The sequence below is a fragment of the Aulonocara stuartgranti genome (genome assembly GCF_965226115.1).
Source record: "Aulonocara stuartgranti genome assembly, chromosome: 3".
In the NCBI taxonomy this organism is placed as follows: domain Eukaryota; kingdom Metazoa; phylum Chordata; class Actinopteri; order Cichliformes; family Cichlidae; genus Aulonocara; species Aulonocara stuartgranti.
Genome location: NC_138941.1, coordinates 53,713,360 through 53,731,475, shown reverse-complemented (window position 1 = coordinate 53,731,475; position 18,116 = coordinate 53,713,360). Strand labels below are relative to the sequence as shown.

The window sequence follows — 18,116 nt, the reverse complement described above, 5'->3', positions numbered from 1 at the left end:
TGGGTCATAACACAACCCACTACAGCAACTACAGAATAAAACCACTAACCAGACTGATGACAGATTTCAAACATGCTGAATATGAAGAGTAGTATCATTTAAACTCACATGATTATCAGCTATAAGAACAAATTCAGATTTATATTGATGTAAGGTATATAAATGTAAGTACAGTTTGAATCAGTGCAATATTATTTTCACACATCAATGGACCACTGAACTTCTCAGCTTCTAAAATTTAAAGCCTCATTTAGAAACTACACAAGTACATATAATGGTCAGGGATCAACATGAACCTGTCTTCTCTATTTGACTTTAATCAACTCTGCAGTGGCTCCATCTTTCCAAGTCCAAAGTCCAGCATAGAGCGGCTGAGTGAATGTGGTCTGGACTCTGTGGAGGAGAGTCATGGTTTCAGAGACTCTGTAGAAAGACAGAATACCTGCTCTGTGATCCAGGTACACTCCTACTCTGGTGGACCGAGGACCTGAGAGGACAGTTTGGACATCGTTGTGCACAAATATATATCTGTTTGTGTCACAATACAATGTCCAAGATCTGTCATTGTTTCCAAATAAACATTCATTGCCCAACCCTGTTCTGCTGATATTCTTGTATGCGACTGCTACACGAACTGCTCCACCTCTCCACTCCACCTCCCAGTAACAACGCCCAGTCAGACTCTCTCTACTCAGGACCTGATAACATTCAGTGAATCTGTCTGGATGATGATAATAAGACTGTTTGAACATCATAAATGTTACTTTTCTGTTCCCATCAGATAATAACAGATGTGTGTTTGCTGTGTTTGGATCCAGTGTGATTTCACATGAACATTTTAAGAATTCAGCTCTGGTCTTTGGCTCTGTTGGTGACAGTAAAACATCCACTTCAGTGACTGTCAGTGAGATGTTTGTCCATTCCTCTCTCAGAATGACCTGTAGTTTATCTCTGGTCTTTGACACAGCTGCTGTCACATCCTCAAAGTACCTCAGAGGACGGAATTTGATGCTGGATGAGTGTGTAGACTCACTGAGTGCTGACAGTGAGGGGTAGTTGTGTAGAAACTGGTTGTGATCCTCTGTGTGTGAGAGGTGCTCCAGCTCGCCGTCTTTCCTCTTCAGCTCAGCGATCTCCTGCTCCAGCTTCTCCTGAAGCTCTTTGACTCGACTCACTTCAGTTTCCTGCTGGGATCTGACCTGCTGCTTCACATCAGAGCTTCTTTTCTGGATGAGACGGATCAGCTCAGTGAACATCTTCTCACTGTCCTCCACTGCTTTATCAGCAGAGCCATTGATGGCCTCCACCTCCTGTTGAAGCAGCTTCACATCTTTCTCTCGCTCCTGGATTCTCTGCTGGATGTTTAGTCGTCTCACCTCGAGCTCCTTCTGCTTCTCAGTCCTTTCTGCTGCAGCTGGGACTGTTTCATGGCCTTTATGTTCATCCATCAAGCAGAGATAACAGATACTCTGCTGATCAGTACGACAGAAAATCTTCATCACCTCATCATGATGAGAGCAGATGTTCTCCTGGAGCTTCTTGGAGGGGGCCACCAGCTTGTGTTTCTTAAACTGAACTACATCATAGTGAGGTTGGAGGTGTTTCTCACAGTAAGAGGCCGGACAGACCAAACAGGACTTGATAGCTTTCAGCTTCCTCCCAGTGCAGAAATCACAGGCCACATCTTCAGGTCCAGCATAGCAGTGATCAGCTGGAGCAGCTTGGAGTCCAGTCTTCTTCAGCTGCTCCACTAAAGCTGCTAACATGGTGTTTTTCTCCAGGACAGGCCTCGGTATGAAAGTCTTCCTGCACTGAGGGCAGCTGTGGATTCCCTTCCTGTCCTCTTCATCAAAGTGGGTTTTAATACAGTTCATGCAGTAGCTGTGTCCACAGGTTGTAGTCACCGGATCCTTCAGTAGATCCAAACAGATGGAACAAGAGAAGGTTTCTCGGTCCAGCTGAACTCCTTTCTGTGCCATTTCTCCTCTCAGTGTCAGTGACTGTGTGAGTTTCTCTTCCTTATAACTGAAACTAGTCTACGCTGTGACCTCAACATCATGTGTTTCTGCAGTGAATGGACCCTGTCAGCTCTTACACATCACCACATGTTGGTTACACCCAAGTTCAGAATTGAAGGGGAGGGAACGAGGAAACACGTGGACAGAGAGGAGGTGCTGTGTTTAAGAGCAGGAAGAAGAGGGAGGGTTATCAGGCTGTGCTTCACTCCAGGAAGAGGAGCAGTTTGAGAGCGATACTGTGTGTTTAACCCTTTTTATTTACTGCTCACATCAACTTTTAAGCTTCTTAGCACTTTCTTCTATATAAATATACTTCACTTTAGAAATGTCAGAGTTCTCACTGAAATTATCAAACAGTCCTTCAGTTTTTTTTTCAATGCAGGAGGATAATGATCCTAAACATACAGATAAGGCAGCCACTGACATGATGCTTATGTTGCATTTAAGTTTATGCTCATTTCAATTGTTTCTCTCCATTAGACACTATCAACGGTGAGAGGGTGCAGCAGGTATAGTAGTTGGTGTATGAGGCAGTAAACATATTAAAGAGTTTTCAAACACATTCAGCTCCACAAAATGTCATTGTTTCCAAACGCAGAGGCAGAAGCTGGACCAGGCGAGGGTGAAGGCTCGGAGGCTGGACCAGACGGGACTGAAGACAGTGAGGCTGGACCAAATCAAATCAAATCAAATCAAATCAAATCAAATCAAATCAAATCAAATCAAATCAAATCAAATCACTTTTATTGTCACATCACATGTGCAGGTACATTGGTACAGCACATGCGAGTGAAATTCTTGTGTGCGAGCTTCACAAGCAACAGAGTTGTGCAAAATACAATAACATAAACAGGCAAAATATATGAATGGCTAAATCTGAAACCAATAAATATATGTACAGTATATAATAGTATATGCAAAAAAAAAAAAAATTCTGGATGTGTATACTAAATGTTTTTCTACGTGTGTGTGTGTATACACATATTTTACAAATTAAATAGAGTAAACAATAAAATATAATATATAAAAATATACAGAGTTGAATATGTGCAAAACAGTGGCATTACTGTACAGTATGGAGTGCATAATGTTAAAGTTCCAGTAGTGAAGGTGAGGTGTCTATGACGTGTTCAGCAGTCTGATGGCCTGGTGGAAGAAGCTGTCTCTCAGTCTGCTGGTACGGGACCGGATGCTGCAGAACCTCCTTCCTGATGGAAGTAGTCTGAACAGTTTATGGCTGGGGTGACTGGAGTCCTTGATGATCCTCCCCGCTTTCCTCAGGCACCGCTTCCTGTAGATGTCTTGGAGGGAGGGAAGCTCACCTTCAATTATCCGTTCAGAGCACCGCACTACTCGCTGGAGAGCTTTGCGGTTGTAGGTGGTGCTGTTGCCATACCAGGTGGTGATGCATCCAGTGAGGATGCTCTCAATGGCACAGTGATAGAAGGTCCTGAGGATGCGGGGGCTCATGCCGAATCTTTTCAGTCTCCTGAGAAAGAAGAGGCGCTGCTGCGCCTTCTTCACTGTTTTGTTTATGTGTACTGACCACGTAAGATCCTCAGCCAGATGTACACCAAGGAACCGGAAGCTGCTCACTCTCTCCACAGCAGCGCCGTTGATGGTGATGGGGGTGTGTACTTCTCTGCACCTCCGGAAGTCCACTATCAACTCCTTTGTCTTTGCGACGTTGAGGGTGAGATGGTTGTCTTGACACCAGTGGGTCAGGGTGCTGACCTCCTCCCTGTAAGCCGTCTCATCACTGTTGGTGATAAGACCCACCACTGTAGTGTCGTCCGCAAACTTCACAATGATGTTGGAGTTGTTAGTGGCCGTGCAGTCGTAGGTGTAGAGTGAGTATAGGAGAGGGCTCAGTACACACCCCTGTGGAGCACCAGTGTTCAGTGTGATGGGGGATGAGGTGATGCTGCCCAGTCTGACCACTTGGCGTCTGTCAGACAGGAAGCTAAGGATCCAGCTGCAGAGGGAGCTGCTCAGTCCTAGATCCTGCAGTTTCCTGTCCAGCTTTGAGGGAACGATGGTATTGAATGCTGAGCTGTAATCTACAAACAGCATTCTCACATACGTGTCTCTCTTCTCCAGGTGTGAAAGGGCAGTGTGTAGTGTCAGGGCTATGGCATCATCAGTGGACCTGTTGTGGCGGTATGCGAACTGTAGAGGGTCCAGTGAGTCGGGTAGTGCAGAGCAGATGAAGTCCCTGACCAGCTTCTCGAAGCATTTGCTTACGATGGGGGTCAGGGCTACAGGTCGCCAGTCGTTCAATGAGTCGCCAGTCGTTCAATGGGACTGAAGACACTGAGGCTGGACCAGACGGGACTGAAGACTCGGAGGCTGGGCCAGACGAGACTGAAGACTCGGAGGCTGCGGCTGGTGAGGATGATGAGTCTGAAGCTGGGCCAGACAAGGATGAAGACTCGGAGGCTGGGCCAGACGAGACTGAAGACTTGGAGGCTGCGGCTGGCGAGGATGATGAGTCTGAAGCTGGGCCAGGCGAGGATGAAGACTCGGAGGCTGGACCAGATGAGGATGAAGACTCGGAGGCTGGGCCAGATGAGGATGACGGCGCTGCAGGCGGCGGCGTGCAAGCCGGAGACGGTGGCGCTGCAGGCGGCGGCGCATCTTATATCAGTTTCACGGAAGTAGCTGACTACGTAAGTAATCTGGGCGCTAAAGCTTTAAGAAGCTGCGCGTGCCCCCTGCGGACAATAATCACGATCACTTTCTAGCTCAGCACCTGGAGCTAAGGGGGCAAAACAATCGCATGAGTGCTGCTGTTTGACTGAGGAAGAATAAAGTAGTCATGGTAAGCCAAACACATGACCACTTAAAGACAAAGCAACAAGGTGATATTTACCAGTTTTTAAATTGTGTTGATAGGCCACGTAAACCAGAGTCATGATAAACAATATATACGCTACGTTTTTTCCTCAATAGTTTCATCACGTTTACTGTCTAAGGACAGCGCTAGCAAGCACTCTCTGCTTATGAGCAAAAAAAAAGCAAAACAAAAAAAACAGGGGAAGTTTTAGGAGTGACGGCGAGAGAGAGAGAGAGAGAGAGAGAACAGAAAAAGAGACAGAGCGAGTTTTGAGATGTGAGAGATTTGTGACGTTTAGCGTGTTTGGAGTGTGTAGTTAATGTGTTGTCTTGTGTAGTTAGTGTGTAGTGTTGTGGATAGTTTTGTGTTGTGTGTCAGAACAATGAGGCAACTGCTGTCTCCAGATAGAAACAGGAGTGATACACCTGCTGCTGTCAGACCTGCAGGGATCAGGCTGTGATGTTCTCCTTTATAGTGGACAGAAATTATTTTTTTGGAGTGGCACAAATAATTTGTGTTGCATCTTATTGAATGCAGAACAGCTGATTGTTCTGTAAATAGTTTGAAATGGTTATTTAGAAAATCAAGGTAAAAGGTAGATGGCTGCAAATAACTTTGTTTGCAAAACTTGTGCATAAGATTTTAAAATCGACAATTTATATTTGCATTTAAAGTTATGAAATATGATTCATTAAACATGTTTGTGGTTGTTACAGTAAAAAAATATAACTTTTTCTACTCTGATTTTATGTTTTTTGTCTGATTTTAGATCAATTGTGTTAATACAGTATGTCAAAATGAAACCATAACTGTAAATTCAGACACGTGAGATTGTGCTGAAAAGAATGATACCAAACAAGGCGAAGTAGATAGTTTTTAAAGGTGAAATGTGGAGGGAAAATCAAAAGTAGTTAAAAATGTCCAATTATACCCTGGACCCCAAAGGGTTAAAGGTAAACTAACGCAATAGTTAGTTTTCAAGTAATTAATTACTTTTATAATATTGTAACTCAGTTACTATCTCAGTTACTTTTTTGAAGAAGTAACTAGTAACTATAATTAATTACTTTTTCAAAGTAACTTGCCCAGTACTGCTCACCACATATCCAAATCCATATCATGACCAGCAGCTTTTACAGCTGTGGTTCCAGCAAACATCAGCTGATACAAAAAAATAATATTCAATAAATTCTAACAACAGCTGATTAAGCTTAAACGTGCAGCTGTTGTTTAGCACGACATCCGCTGGTTTCCTCTTTCTGGCGCTAAGTGGGCAATAAACAAACAAGAGAGACGGGACTGAAAAGACGATCAGCTGATCATTGATCAGTTTCATGATTGAAGTAGCAACAGGAGAGGGAGGGGAAAGAATGAGCGAGGAAGAGGCAGCTGTGCAGCGTAAAGACACACTGATTTTTTTACACATCGGCCAGCATCTGGCCAATCCACCACCTTTCAGTGTTTATACCAATGCAAAAACAACAACAACAACAACAAAAAAAACCATCGGCCCACTGGGCAAATGCCCGCTATAACCGATGGCCTGTCCAGCTATGAGTATATTCAATAGAACTGCAATTTAGATTTGTATATTTGTATTCATGTGAACTAATATTATTTGATTGTTATCTTAATATAGCACAAGCTTCAGTGACCTTTTTACAAAAAAATGTTAGTAGAATTTTCCTTCAAGGAGTTACTTTTTACTTTCTTACTTTGAGAACATTTAAGGGCCTTTACTTTTTCACTTTTACTTGAGGAAAGATGTTGCTTCAGTACTTTTACTGCACTAGCTTTTAATGTAGCTATCTGTACTTAAGTAAAGCGTGTACCTGTTGGAGTCAAATTGTTAATTGTTGTGATTGTGTTTCTTAAATTTGTAAGTCTTGGTTCAAAATATATGATCAAAGACATTCCTTTGTCTCTGACCACCTCTCCAGCCACTCTGGTGCTGGGGGAGGCTGAAAGTGTTTTATTAGGCACACCTATCTGAAAGATCTGTTTCTTGTGTGGTAAGCTTCCTGCTTTAATGATCCTTTTGGTGAGCAGGAGGTCACACAAACGCACCCATGACACACACATTCTCTCACACACACACACACACACACACACACACACACACACACACACACACACACACACACACACACACACGTTGTTGCACATGCATACACATGCATACCGGTTTTACGAGGGGAGGTGCTTGTGTAAACTCCAAACTGTAACTGTAATGGAAATAACAGGGCTGCTTGTTGAAGAAGTTGGTTTGGAAACGGGTGAGGAGCGTTGAGCTCCAAGAGCCTGGTTCCAACCAAGCCTTCCCTTGCTAGCAAGTAAAAGTTGTTCGTCTTGTCTTTGTCGTTAACGAGAATAAGTCTGTAAACCAGCGGGGCCTGTGGAAGCGCAGACCCAACAGTACCCTTGTACCCTGCAGAAAGGCAGTTTTGGTGCATTCCAGAGGCCCAGAATAGATACCAAGCAATACCTTGAGCCTCCTCACTAACTGATTTTTTTATCCACCAGTGTATCTGACAACACCTCTGTGGTCTGCTTCAATCCTTTCCAACAAGTATTTCCAGCTGTTTGTCTCCCATCTGCACTTTAGTCTTTCTTCTTGTCATGTCTGCGTTTGTCCACCAGGTGTCTCCCTCAGCTCATATTCTCTAGCTGTGTCCCCAAACCTAGGCTGCATCCTTCGGAGGACCCAGCCTTTGAGGTATATGTGTGCCGGGTCCTTTGAAGACTGGGAAGGCTGGAAACGATGTGCCGGGAGTTTGCTGTTCTCACCAGCTCTGAGCCTTGACCTCCCAGTCAGCTATTGAGCTGGTGGGTAACAGACGTCTCCAAAAATGTTAGAGCACTTTTTCAAATATGTGATGTCTTGCATATTTAAAGTTTACACAGCTACATTCTCCCCTGAAAATATGTTGTTGTTTTTCGGGGGTTTTTTTTGTGACCCAGAAATAGTAATAAGAGTAATATTAAAACTAAGTAGCTGCTGCCATTGTTGGAAACTGGAATTGACTGGACCGCGCTATGAATTCTGGGATAGGAGGATACACGCGACCCATTAGTGATGGGATTTCCGGCTCTTTTTACAGAACCAGCTCTTTCAGATCGGCTCACTAAAAAAAGAGCCGGCTCTTTCGGCTCTTTTGTTGCTTTAATTAATTAATTATCAACAACAATATAAAATTATGCACAAAAGGAATTACTAATGTAAAAAAAAAAAACATGGTTTTATTTATATATGTTTATATATAAATATATACGGTGGCCCATAGAGACAAAGCACTTACAAACTCCAAAACACACTGCTGGCGTTAACTGAACTTCCAAAACAGCTACCTAGATCACTTAAATTACACAATTGAAAGCATATGTGTATTGTTTGTGTATTTATGCACAAGCACTCATATATATTCAAATAATTTAAAAAAATATGTTCATTAACCTGTTACTACCACACACCAAATCCGGTCGTTGGTACTTCCTGACTTGTGTAGCCACTAGGTAACAAAAGCTCAACACTGCGCCGAGCATCCTGGAGCACTTCCGTTGTGTTATGGAGTTTGTATGTGTTCGGACCTCAAAGTATACACCAGTTGAAATTTTAATGACAGGCCACTACATGCAGTTATAGTAAAAAATAAATAAATAAATAAATAAATATATAAATAAATATATATATATATTTATATATATGGTAAATGGCCTGTATTTATATAGCGCTTTACTTAGTCCCTAAGGACCCCAAGGCGCTTTACATATCCAGTCATCCACCCATTCACGCACACATTCACACACTGGTGATGGCAAGCTACATTGTAGCCACAGCCACCCTGGGGCGCACTGACAGAGGCGAGGCTGCCGGACACTGGCGCCACCGGGCCCTCTGACCACCACCAGTAGGCAACGGATGAAGTGTCTTGCCCAAGGACACAACGACCGAGACTGTCCGAGCCGGGGCTCGAGCTGGCAACCTTCCGATTACAAGGAGAACTCCCAACTCTTGAGCCACGATCGCCCCTGACATATATATATGTATTAGTGCTTTTTTTTTTTTTTTTTTTTTTTTTTTTTTTTAAATGACATCAGAAACAGCAGTATGCGACATTACGTGATGGCAGAGCTTCAGTTCATCCTTTGTCATTTTTTTTTTTTTTTTTTTTTTTTTTTTTAATAAATAGGACAGGGGGAATGAATGAGAGAGAGAGGGGGAGAGAAAGAAAGAAAACCCAAGGGGAGAAGAGACGGTGAGAAGGGGGGGGAAGAGAGACAAAAAAAAAAAAAACTCCTGGGTCACCTGTATGGAGAAAAAACAAACAAACAAACAAACAAACAAACAAACAAACAGAGGAGACAGCAAACAACAAAGAGCAACATAATAATAGAGAAAACAAAGCACCATCACAATAAACTAGCTAGTCATAGATATCAGTATTTACTAAGTAATAAACGATATTGTGCAGCACGCAAGATAGACAGCGCACAGTGTGCTTTGAGGCAGCAGCCAAGAAAGCTTTAGTCCGCGTCTGTGAATACCCATGTGTGCATACCTGTGTGGATCAGCATGCATGCATTCCAAAGGTTTCTCCATGTAATGATCTGCTAGGGAGTGTGGGGGGGCCACAGCCCCGTCCTCCAGGGTGTGAAGCGGGTATGGAGGAGATCAAAACTCCAGACATCCAGAGGCCCCCAGAACACAAGAGACCATGGAAGACCAACAGAGGGGCAGCCGCGCCACTGTTCCAGTAAGAGCTGAGGAGAGTCCCAGATGAGGGCTCACTCAGCAGCCGCGGAGCAGAAGCCAGGGGGGGTTGCAGTGACGCGCCCGTGAGCTCCGCCGGCCCCCAGCTGCGCCTGAGTGACCGAGCCCTAGGCCGAGAGGCCGGGGGCACCCCACCTCCAAAGGGGCCCGAGCGAGCCCCAGGCCCCAGGCCCCGACAAGCGGCCGCCAAGGAGTGAGCCGGTGTGTACCCGGACGCCCACCCCCAGACACAAAGAACCACCAACACACCGACACCTGAGGGAGTCCGCCACCGGCAGGGGAAGTGGTGGTGGGTGGAGATAGGCCTCCAAACCTTGGAGGGCCTGAGGTGTCCCCAGAGAGGTGGCGTCTGATACCCAACCTGACATATAGACACAGACATACAGGCACACACAGACACAAACATCCATTCCCACCCTCATGCTCTCATATGCACTCACTCCACACTCAACCAACGTGGAGACAGACATAAAGAGACGCTGTACACACAATCACACTCCCCAAGCGTACTCTACAAACCGGGTCTAGGTACCCTTGCCCCTGGAGGGGGGAATTGCACCCAGACCCAGGTGGTGTTACCCTTTTCCCTGCGGTGGGGAGAGGCAGACCACCCCGACTCCGCAGCAGCAGGGAGGCCCCACACCCCAGACCGCAGTCGGACGGCCAACTCCTCCTACTAGCCCCCCCGCTCCAGCAGGCCGCAGAGAATGGGGGTGGGAGAAGACTCCAAACCTCCCTCCACCCGCTCATTGTAGTGTTGATGCATATGTGTTCTAAGGTGCAATTAAAACCCAGGAGGGCATGGAGCTACCTGCCAAGGAGCAGCAGGTAAGCGCATGGTCCCTCCTGCTAGCCCTCAATGACTAAGTGTATTTAAAATTGAGAGGTGGGCAACGACGTCAGGGGTGAGGTATACACCCTGATGGTGATTTGGACTCCGTGATTGTGCCCACCCCCAAGATCCTATATGTATGTGTAATGAGAGTGTGAATAATGTGAATGTCTAAGTTGTGGGATAAAATTGAGGCAGAGGCAGCCAGAAGGGGACAGGGGGGGGGGTAGCCTCCTCTGCACCCTGGTGACATACCCCCACTCCAAGGCCCTGCATGTGTGGGTGGTTGTGGAGGAGCGGGAAGAGGGAGGCAGCTGGAGATGGGGAGGGAAGGAAGGGAGGGGCAGGTAACCCCTCCCTGGGGCCAGCTCCCCCGCTGACCCCAGTAGGCACTCCCACCCTCCGCGACCCGCCAGGGAAGGGGGGCCCAGGCCCATCAGACCGGGGCCCAGTGCAGTAGCGCCCCCCGGCTCCACAGAGCCCTGGACAGTCCACCCAACCCCACCACAGAGAAAACTGCACCCACCCCACCAACCACACATCTTCCAGACTACATAAGACGGTAAACGCCCAGGCTGAGATCTTCCTCCACCTCTCCTGTATCTCCCCCTCCTGCAGAGAGTTCCTGAGAGAAGAAAGCTCCTGCCAGATGTGACCATCCCCCCCACCAGTTGAAGAGCCCCCCAGGCGGCTCGATGCACCGGCGGCACCCTGCTCCAGGGCCGGGCCCCCATGCACCCACCCGCCCACAACCCCGGCAACACACCAACCAGGACCCGAGCCCCCGAGGCCCGGCCCGGGCCCCCGCCCAGAGACGGAGCACCCCCAGAACCTCACGCCCATCCCGGACCCACCCAGGGGCAGCCAGGTTGCCAGGTCAGTAACCCACGTCCGTCAGCACAGACCCTCCCCTAGCCCCGCTGCACGCAGCCGCGAGGAAACAGTCACCTGAGAGCCAACAGAGCCCTCAACCGGACGTGACCGCTACCCCGGGTTGAGCCCCCCAAGGAAGATGCCTCCGGGGAACCCCCCGACGCCCTAAGCCTGTCCCTACCCCCTCACCAATCACAACAGTGAAGGCGGGACCAAACTATGACCCCCCACCCCCACTAGGTGATGGAGCTGATAAAAGGGGCCCAGAGCAATTGATCTGATGTGGTGGCAGAGGCTGTGTCAAGACTAATGTAATCTAATAGATAATTTCTATATTGGTTAGAATTAAGATTATTTTTATTTTTCCAGTTCATGAGGACTGTTTTCTTGGCTATGCATAGGGCAGTGAAGATCATATGGGCTATATTCTTTTCTGAAGTGACATTATCTAAGCTGCCCAACAAACACACTAAGGGGGAAGTTGGAATGTTACATTTCAGACATTTTGATAAGTCTTCACATATCTCGCGCCAAAACTTTTGCACTGGTGGACAGAACCAAAGAGCGTGGATGTAATTGTCTGGTGTATTGCCTTGACAGTGTGAGCAGTTGTTGGAAGATGTAAAGCCCATCTTAAACATCCGATGACCTGTATAGTGCACTCTATGAAGTATTTTGTATTGTATTAATTGCAGACTGGGATTTTTAATTAATTTAAAAGTTTTTAAGCAAATCTGAGACCAGAAGTTTTGGTCTAGGTTGACTGATAAATCTGCTTCCCACTTTGCAGTAGGAAGGGATATTGATTCATCTAATTTAGAAAGTGTTCTGTATATTTTAGATAATAATTTGGGGGATTTAAGAGTAAGAAAATGTGCCGCACTTAGTGGTGTTTGTAATTCAACTTGACTGAGGTTAAATTTCTTTTTTACTATGGATTTAATTTGTTGATATTCTAAAAACCTTGTCTTGTTGATCCCATATTGTTCAACTAGTCTGTCAAATGGAATAAATTCTGTTCCCTCTAATATATGTTCTAAGTATTTAATTCCTTTACAACTCCATTCTGGGAAATTAATCATATTATTGTTTTGTAATATGTCAGGGTTATTCCAGATAGGTGTACGTTTGCATGGGATTAATGAAGACTCCGTTATTTTTAGAAACTCCCACCATGCTGTTAGAGAAAAGCTGATGTTGATACTTTTAAAGCATTCATGTCTTTTGATGTTTGAGCTAATAAATGGTAGGTCTGAAATCTCTAGATCCTTGCATAGTGCCTGTTCAACATCTAGCCAGGGCTCAACTAAGAAGGTATGTTTTAACCATTCTGAGATGAACTGAAGCCTGTTGGCTAAGAAGTATTGGTGAAAATTAGGCAGATCTAATCCTCCTCTATCCTTGGTTCTTTGTAGCGTTTTTAAGCTAATACGCGGGGGTTTATCTTTCCAAAGGAATTTGGAAATATATGAATCCAGAGATCTGAACCAATCTTGTGATGGTTTGTTAGGGATCATCAAAAATAAGTAATTTATTTTTGGCAAGATCATCATTTTTATAGTGGCGACCCTTCCCATGAGTGATATGGGTAAAGATTTCCATCTAGTCAGATCGCCTTCTACTTTCTTTAGAAGTGGGATGTGGTTTAGTTTAGTTAAGTCTGAAAGCTTAGGAGAGACATTAATACCTAAATATTTAATATTTCCGGATTGCAATGTTGCGTGGAGATCAGGGGCAGTACCTGCGGACTGGCAGACCGGGGTGGTGGTCCCCATCTTCAAGAAGGGGGACCGGAGGGTGTGTTCCAACTACAGGGGGATCACACTCCTCAGCCTCCCCGGGAAAGTCTATGCCAGGGTGCTGGAGAGGAGGGTTCGTCCGCTAGTCGAACCTCGGATACAGGAGGAACAATGCGGTTTTCGTCCTGGTCGCGGAACACTGGACCAGCTCTTTGTCCTCTCGAGGATACTTGAGGGTGCATGGGAGTTTGCCCAACCAGTCTACATGTGTTTTGTGGACCTGGAGAAGGCATTCGACCGTGTCCCTCGGGGCGTCCTGTGGGAGGTGTTGCGCGAGTATGGGGTGTCTGGCCCATTGCTACGGGCCATTCAATCCCTATACAACCGTTGCAAGAGCTTGGTTCGCATTGCCGGCAATAAGTCGGACTCGTTCCCGGTGGGTGATGGGCTCCGCCAGGGCTGCCCTTTGTCTCCGGTTCTGTTCATAATTTTTATGGACAGGATTTCTAGGCGCAGCCAAGTGGCGGAGGGCTTTCGCTTTGGTGGCCTCAGAATCTCATCTCTGATTTTTGCGGATGATGTGGTTCTGTTGGCTTCATCGGGTGAGGGCCTCCAGCTCGCACTGGAGCGGTTCGCAGCCGAGTGTAACGCAGCGGGAATGAGGATCAGCACCTCCAAATCTGAGGCCATGGTTCTCAGCCGGAAAAGGGTGGAGTGCCCACTCCGGGTCGGGGATGAGTTCCTGCCCCAAGTGGAGGAGTTCAAGTATCTCGGGGTCTTGTTCGCGAGTGATGGGAGAAGGGAGCTGGAGATCGACAGACGGATTGGGGCTGCGGCTGCAGTAATGCGGACGCTGCACCGGTCAGTCGTGGTGAAGAGGGAGCTGAGTGTAAAAGCGAAGCTCTCAATTTACCGGTCGATCTACGTCCCTACCCTCACCTATGGCCACGAGCTGTGGGTAGTGACCGAAAGAACGAGATCGCGGATACAAGCGGCGGAAATGAGCTTCCTCCGAAGGGTGGCTGGCCTCTCCCTTAGAGATAGGGTGAGAAGTTCGGCCATCCGGGAGGGGCTTAGAGTAGAGCAGCTGCTGCTCCACATCGAAAGGAGCCAGCTGAGGTGGTTCGGGCATCTGGCAAGGATGCCCCCTGGGCGCCTCCTGGGCGAGGTGTTCCAGGCATGTCCCACCGGGAGGAGGCCCCGGGGCAGACCCAGGACACGCTGGATGGATGGATGGATTGCAGTGGGGCAGAGGAAGAATTATGGAAGGAGCAGTTAATGGGGAGAACTGTAGATTTTGGCCAGTTAATTGAATAATCTGAAACTCTTGAAAACCAGTTTATTAAAGTAATTACCTCAGAGAGGTTGGTTTGTGTGTTTTGCAGAAAAAGCAACACATCATCCGCATAGAGACTGATTTTATGTTCTATGTTCTTACATTTTATGCCCTTAATTGTTGTAGCCTGTCTAAATGCTGCTGCTAGAGGTTCGATAAAAATTGCAAAAAGTGAGGGGGAGAGTGGGCATCCCTGTCTGGTGCCCCTCAGGAGACAGAAGCTGGAGGATGTCTGGTCATTTGTTCTGATACGAGCCGTTGGGGAATTGTATAATATTCTTATCCAGTTTATGAAAGAGTTTCCAAAACCAAATTTGTGTAAAGTTGCGAATAAAAATTTCCAATTAACTCTGTCAAATGCTTTTTCTGCATCTAGAGATAATATTATGGCTTCGATGTTTTTATCGTATGAGTAGTCTATTAAATTAAGTAATCTACGAGTGTTTGTTGAGGAGTGCCGACCTTTTATGAAACCAGTTTGGTCAGGATGAATTAAGAGGGGGGTCATTTTCTCTAATCTCTTTGAGAGAGCTTTGCAGATTATTTTAAGGTCTACATTTAAAAGAGAAATTGGACGATAGCTTGAGGGAAATAAAGGGTCTTTGCCTGGTTTTAGCAGGAGACTAATGTTGGCAGAATTCATATTTGGTGGTAGTCTGCCCTTTTCCTCGATTTCCTGCAACATGCTGTGGAATACTGGTGCCAAAATTGTCCAGAATTCTTTGTAGAATTCTGCAGGGAAGCCGTCTGGACCTGGAGCCTTATTATTGGGCATACTTATCAGGGCTTCCTGGAGTTCACTTGGCGTCAGTGGCGAATCCAATTCCATTGCTTGACTGTCTAGTAATTTTGGAAGAGTTACGTTGTCAAGAAACAGATCAATTTCATTTTTAGATGGGTTTATTTGTGGTGAGTATAAAGTTTCATAGAAATCCCTAAAAATGTTGTTTATTCTTCCAGGATCATATATTGTGTTCCCCGATAAATCTTTAGCAGCACATATAGTTGTTTTTTCTTTATTTATTTTTAGCTGGTTAGCTAGAAATCGACCTGATTTGTTACTGTGTTCAAAATTCTGCAAGCGAAGTCTTTGTATAAGGAATTGTGTTTTTTTATTAATAATTTCATTTAATTCTAGTTTTGTTTTGCATATTTTGTTCAATGTTTCCTGATCTTGGTCGCACGCGTAGGCTTCTTCTAGTGATTTGATGGTTTTTTCTAATTCCTGAATATTTTTGTTTTCTTCTTTCTTTTTGTGTGATGAGAAAGAAATTATTTTACCTCTCATCACAGCTTTCCCTGCTTCCCATAGAACAGAAGCAGATATTCCGGGAGTGTCATTAAAGTCTAAATATGAAGTCCATTCCTTTTTAAAGTATTTAATAAAGTCTTCATCTTTAAGTAGTGATATATTAAATCTCCAGTTTTTACTTGGCGTAGTATTATTCTTGTGCATTAGTGTTAAAGATACAGGAGCATGATCGCTGACAGCTATAGGATGAATCTCAGTGTCTGAAATGTCACACAGCAGTGAGCTGCTGACCAAAAAATAATCCAGACGAGAGTAAGAGTGATGAACATGCGAGAAAAAAGTATATTCCTTACTGGTGGGGTGAAGAGAGCGCCATGCATCGCAAAGACCAAAGTCGTTCATATACTGTTTGATTATATTTGTGGACTGCCAATTACGCTGAGTTCCTGTTGTGTTGAGCCTATCCATTTCTTCATTTAGTCCAAGGTTGAGGTCACCGCCAAGAATGAGTGTGCAATCAAGGTGTTCAGAGAGTGCACTAAAAAAACCGTGGAAGAATGAGGGTTCATCAACATTTGGACCATATATACTAACAATACATAGTTTTTTGTTCAATATTGATAGTTTAATAATTAGAAATCTACCCTCTGGATCTATAACTGTATCGAGTACTGTAAAATTAACATTTTTATGTATTAAAATTGCTACTCCCCGTTGTCTAGAATTATAACCGGCTGCAAACACGTTAGGAAACTCAGGTGTTTTAAGTTCGTTTAAACCTGTGACAGGTTTGTGAGTTTCTTGTAATAAAACAACATCTGCCTGTAGTTTTTTAAGCTGGTTAAATATTTTTAACCTCTTTCCTCTGGTGCCAGCTCCATTTACATTCCATGTGACAAACCTCAGCATGCCCTTAATTGTGCGTGTATGTTTAATGATGTATGCTGGGTGTTTCGTTTAGACAGGTGGAGAGAATATGGAAACATCCCTTGTTTGTAAATAGAAAGAGAAAAAGAAGTGTGGTGAGAGACTCCATAAGTCTGACTATGTGTGTGAATATTCACTAATATGAACAAGCGTGGCTTGCTTATGTGTCCTGCAAGTCTGTGCGTGCTGTGAGGCTGTTGTGAATGTGCTGCCGTTGAGCTGATGTGTTTGCGTGATCGTGTTGTGAAAATATGGAGAAATAGAGGGTGTTGTTTGTAGGTGAGTGGGGAAGTAGGTGACCACAGCAGTGAAAGACAAGAGAAAGAAAGAAACCACATGAACTGTGAGCGACAACAAAAAAAAGGAAACGAAACGGAAACATTCCAATTAAAGCAATGACGGAGGGTGACGGTATTATATCTGCTATGACATCCTACTGATATTACTAGGTTAAACACATTTTAAAGGAGAAAGTGTGAATGAATAAGAAAAGAGTGTAGCGGGTTCTTATCTGGAGTGCAGTCAGTATAACCACGGTGTGGTGCCGGGGTCGCGGTACAGCTGTCCGTCCACGTAGAGCCGGTCCACAGCGATGACAGCACGGGAGCCTTTCTGGATAAAGCTACGTCGAACTGGGAACAGGACCTTGCGTCGTTCCAGGATCTCTTTGGGGAACTGGTCGTTCACGCTGAAGTCCGTTCCTTTCAGCTCTCTGCCGCGACTCTTCACCTGTTCCTTTTGTTTGAATTGGCTGAATTTGGCCACAATAGGCCGTGGTCTCCCGGTCCGCGACCGCGCGCCCCCTAAGCGATGTACTCTATCGAAGTCGATGTTCTTTACGGTGTCCTCCGGCAGCTTCAGGTGGATTTTAATGAAGCTTTTCACCGTTGCCTCTGCGTCCTCTCCGGCAGTTTCTGGAATACCAGAAAACACAAGATTATCTCTCATGCTACGGGCTTGTAAATCGATAACGGACTCTTTTATTTTTTTATTTTCAATGTTTAGCTGGGTCACGTTATCGGTGAGAGATTTAACCGACTCCCGTAGCGTGGCATTTTCAGCGGCAAGCGTTTCCACCTGCCGCTGGCTAAATTCCAGGGATTCTCTCAGAGATTTAAATTCCCGGTGTAAGATCTCCACCAGGGACAGCCTCGCATCGAAACTGGACAATCGCTTGTCGATGGACTCCAGGATTTCTGCGATGTCTTTGCCGGCAGGCGATGTTGTACCGGGGGAGTCTGCCTGGCGACTTCTCTTCGATGACGGCGTCTCGATTTTGGCCGGGGAAGATGCACTCTGGGCCTTATGCATTACTAAATCTTGAAAACAGCGGTCGATGTAATCTTGGAGAGCGTCTAAACTCTCCCCGTTGTCCTCCAGGGTGTTAGAGATGATAAAACAGATGTTGTTAGTTATATGACAATTGATTAGTATATTTGGAAAATATTTGGAAATACTGAAGCTTGGAAAACCTTTGTTAAACTCTATGCTACCATTTGCTTTTTCTCCGCCAAAATCTCCGGCGTCTGACG

General features: G+C 45.4%; 2 protein-coding genes across 2 annotated transcripts; both read right to left on the bottom strand.

Annotated features, from left to right (window-relative positions):
• Positions 1–20: 20 nt before the first annotated feature.
• On the bottom strand, positions 21–2,053 carry LOC309702693 (tripartite motif-containing protein 16-like). Its single transcript, XM_082527307.1, has one exon. The coding sequence runs from the start codon at positions 1,977–1,979 to the stop codon at positions 306–308; it is 1,674 nt and encodes a 557-aa protein (XP_082383433.1). The 5' UTR covers positions 1,980–2,053; the 3' UTR covers positions 21–305.
• A 14,121-nt stretch (positions 2,054–16,174) lies between these two features.
• LOC309702751 (uncharacterized protein) lies at positions 16,175–17,649 on the bottom strand. Its single transcript, XM_082527387.1, has 2 exons — positions 17,624–17,649; positions 16,175–17,498 (listed from the first exon to the last, which is right to left on the bottom strand). Exons 1-2 carry the CDS (start codon positions 17,637–17,639, stop codon positions 17,107–17,109), a joined length of 408 nt encoding a protein of 135 aa, XP_082383513.1. The 5' UTR covers positions 17,640–17,649; the 3' UTR covers positions 16,175–17,106.
• Between the last annotated feature and the right edge of the window lie 467 nt (positions 17,650–18,116).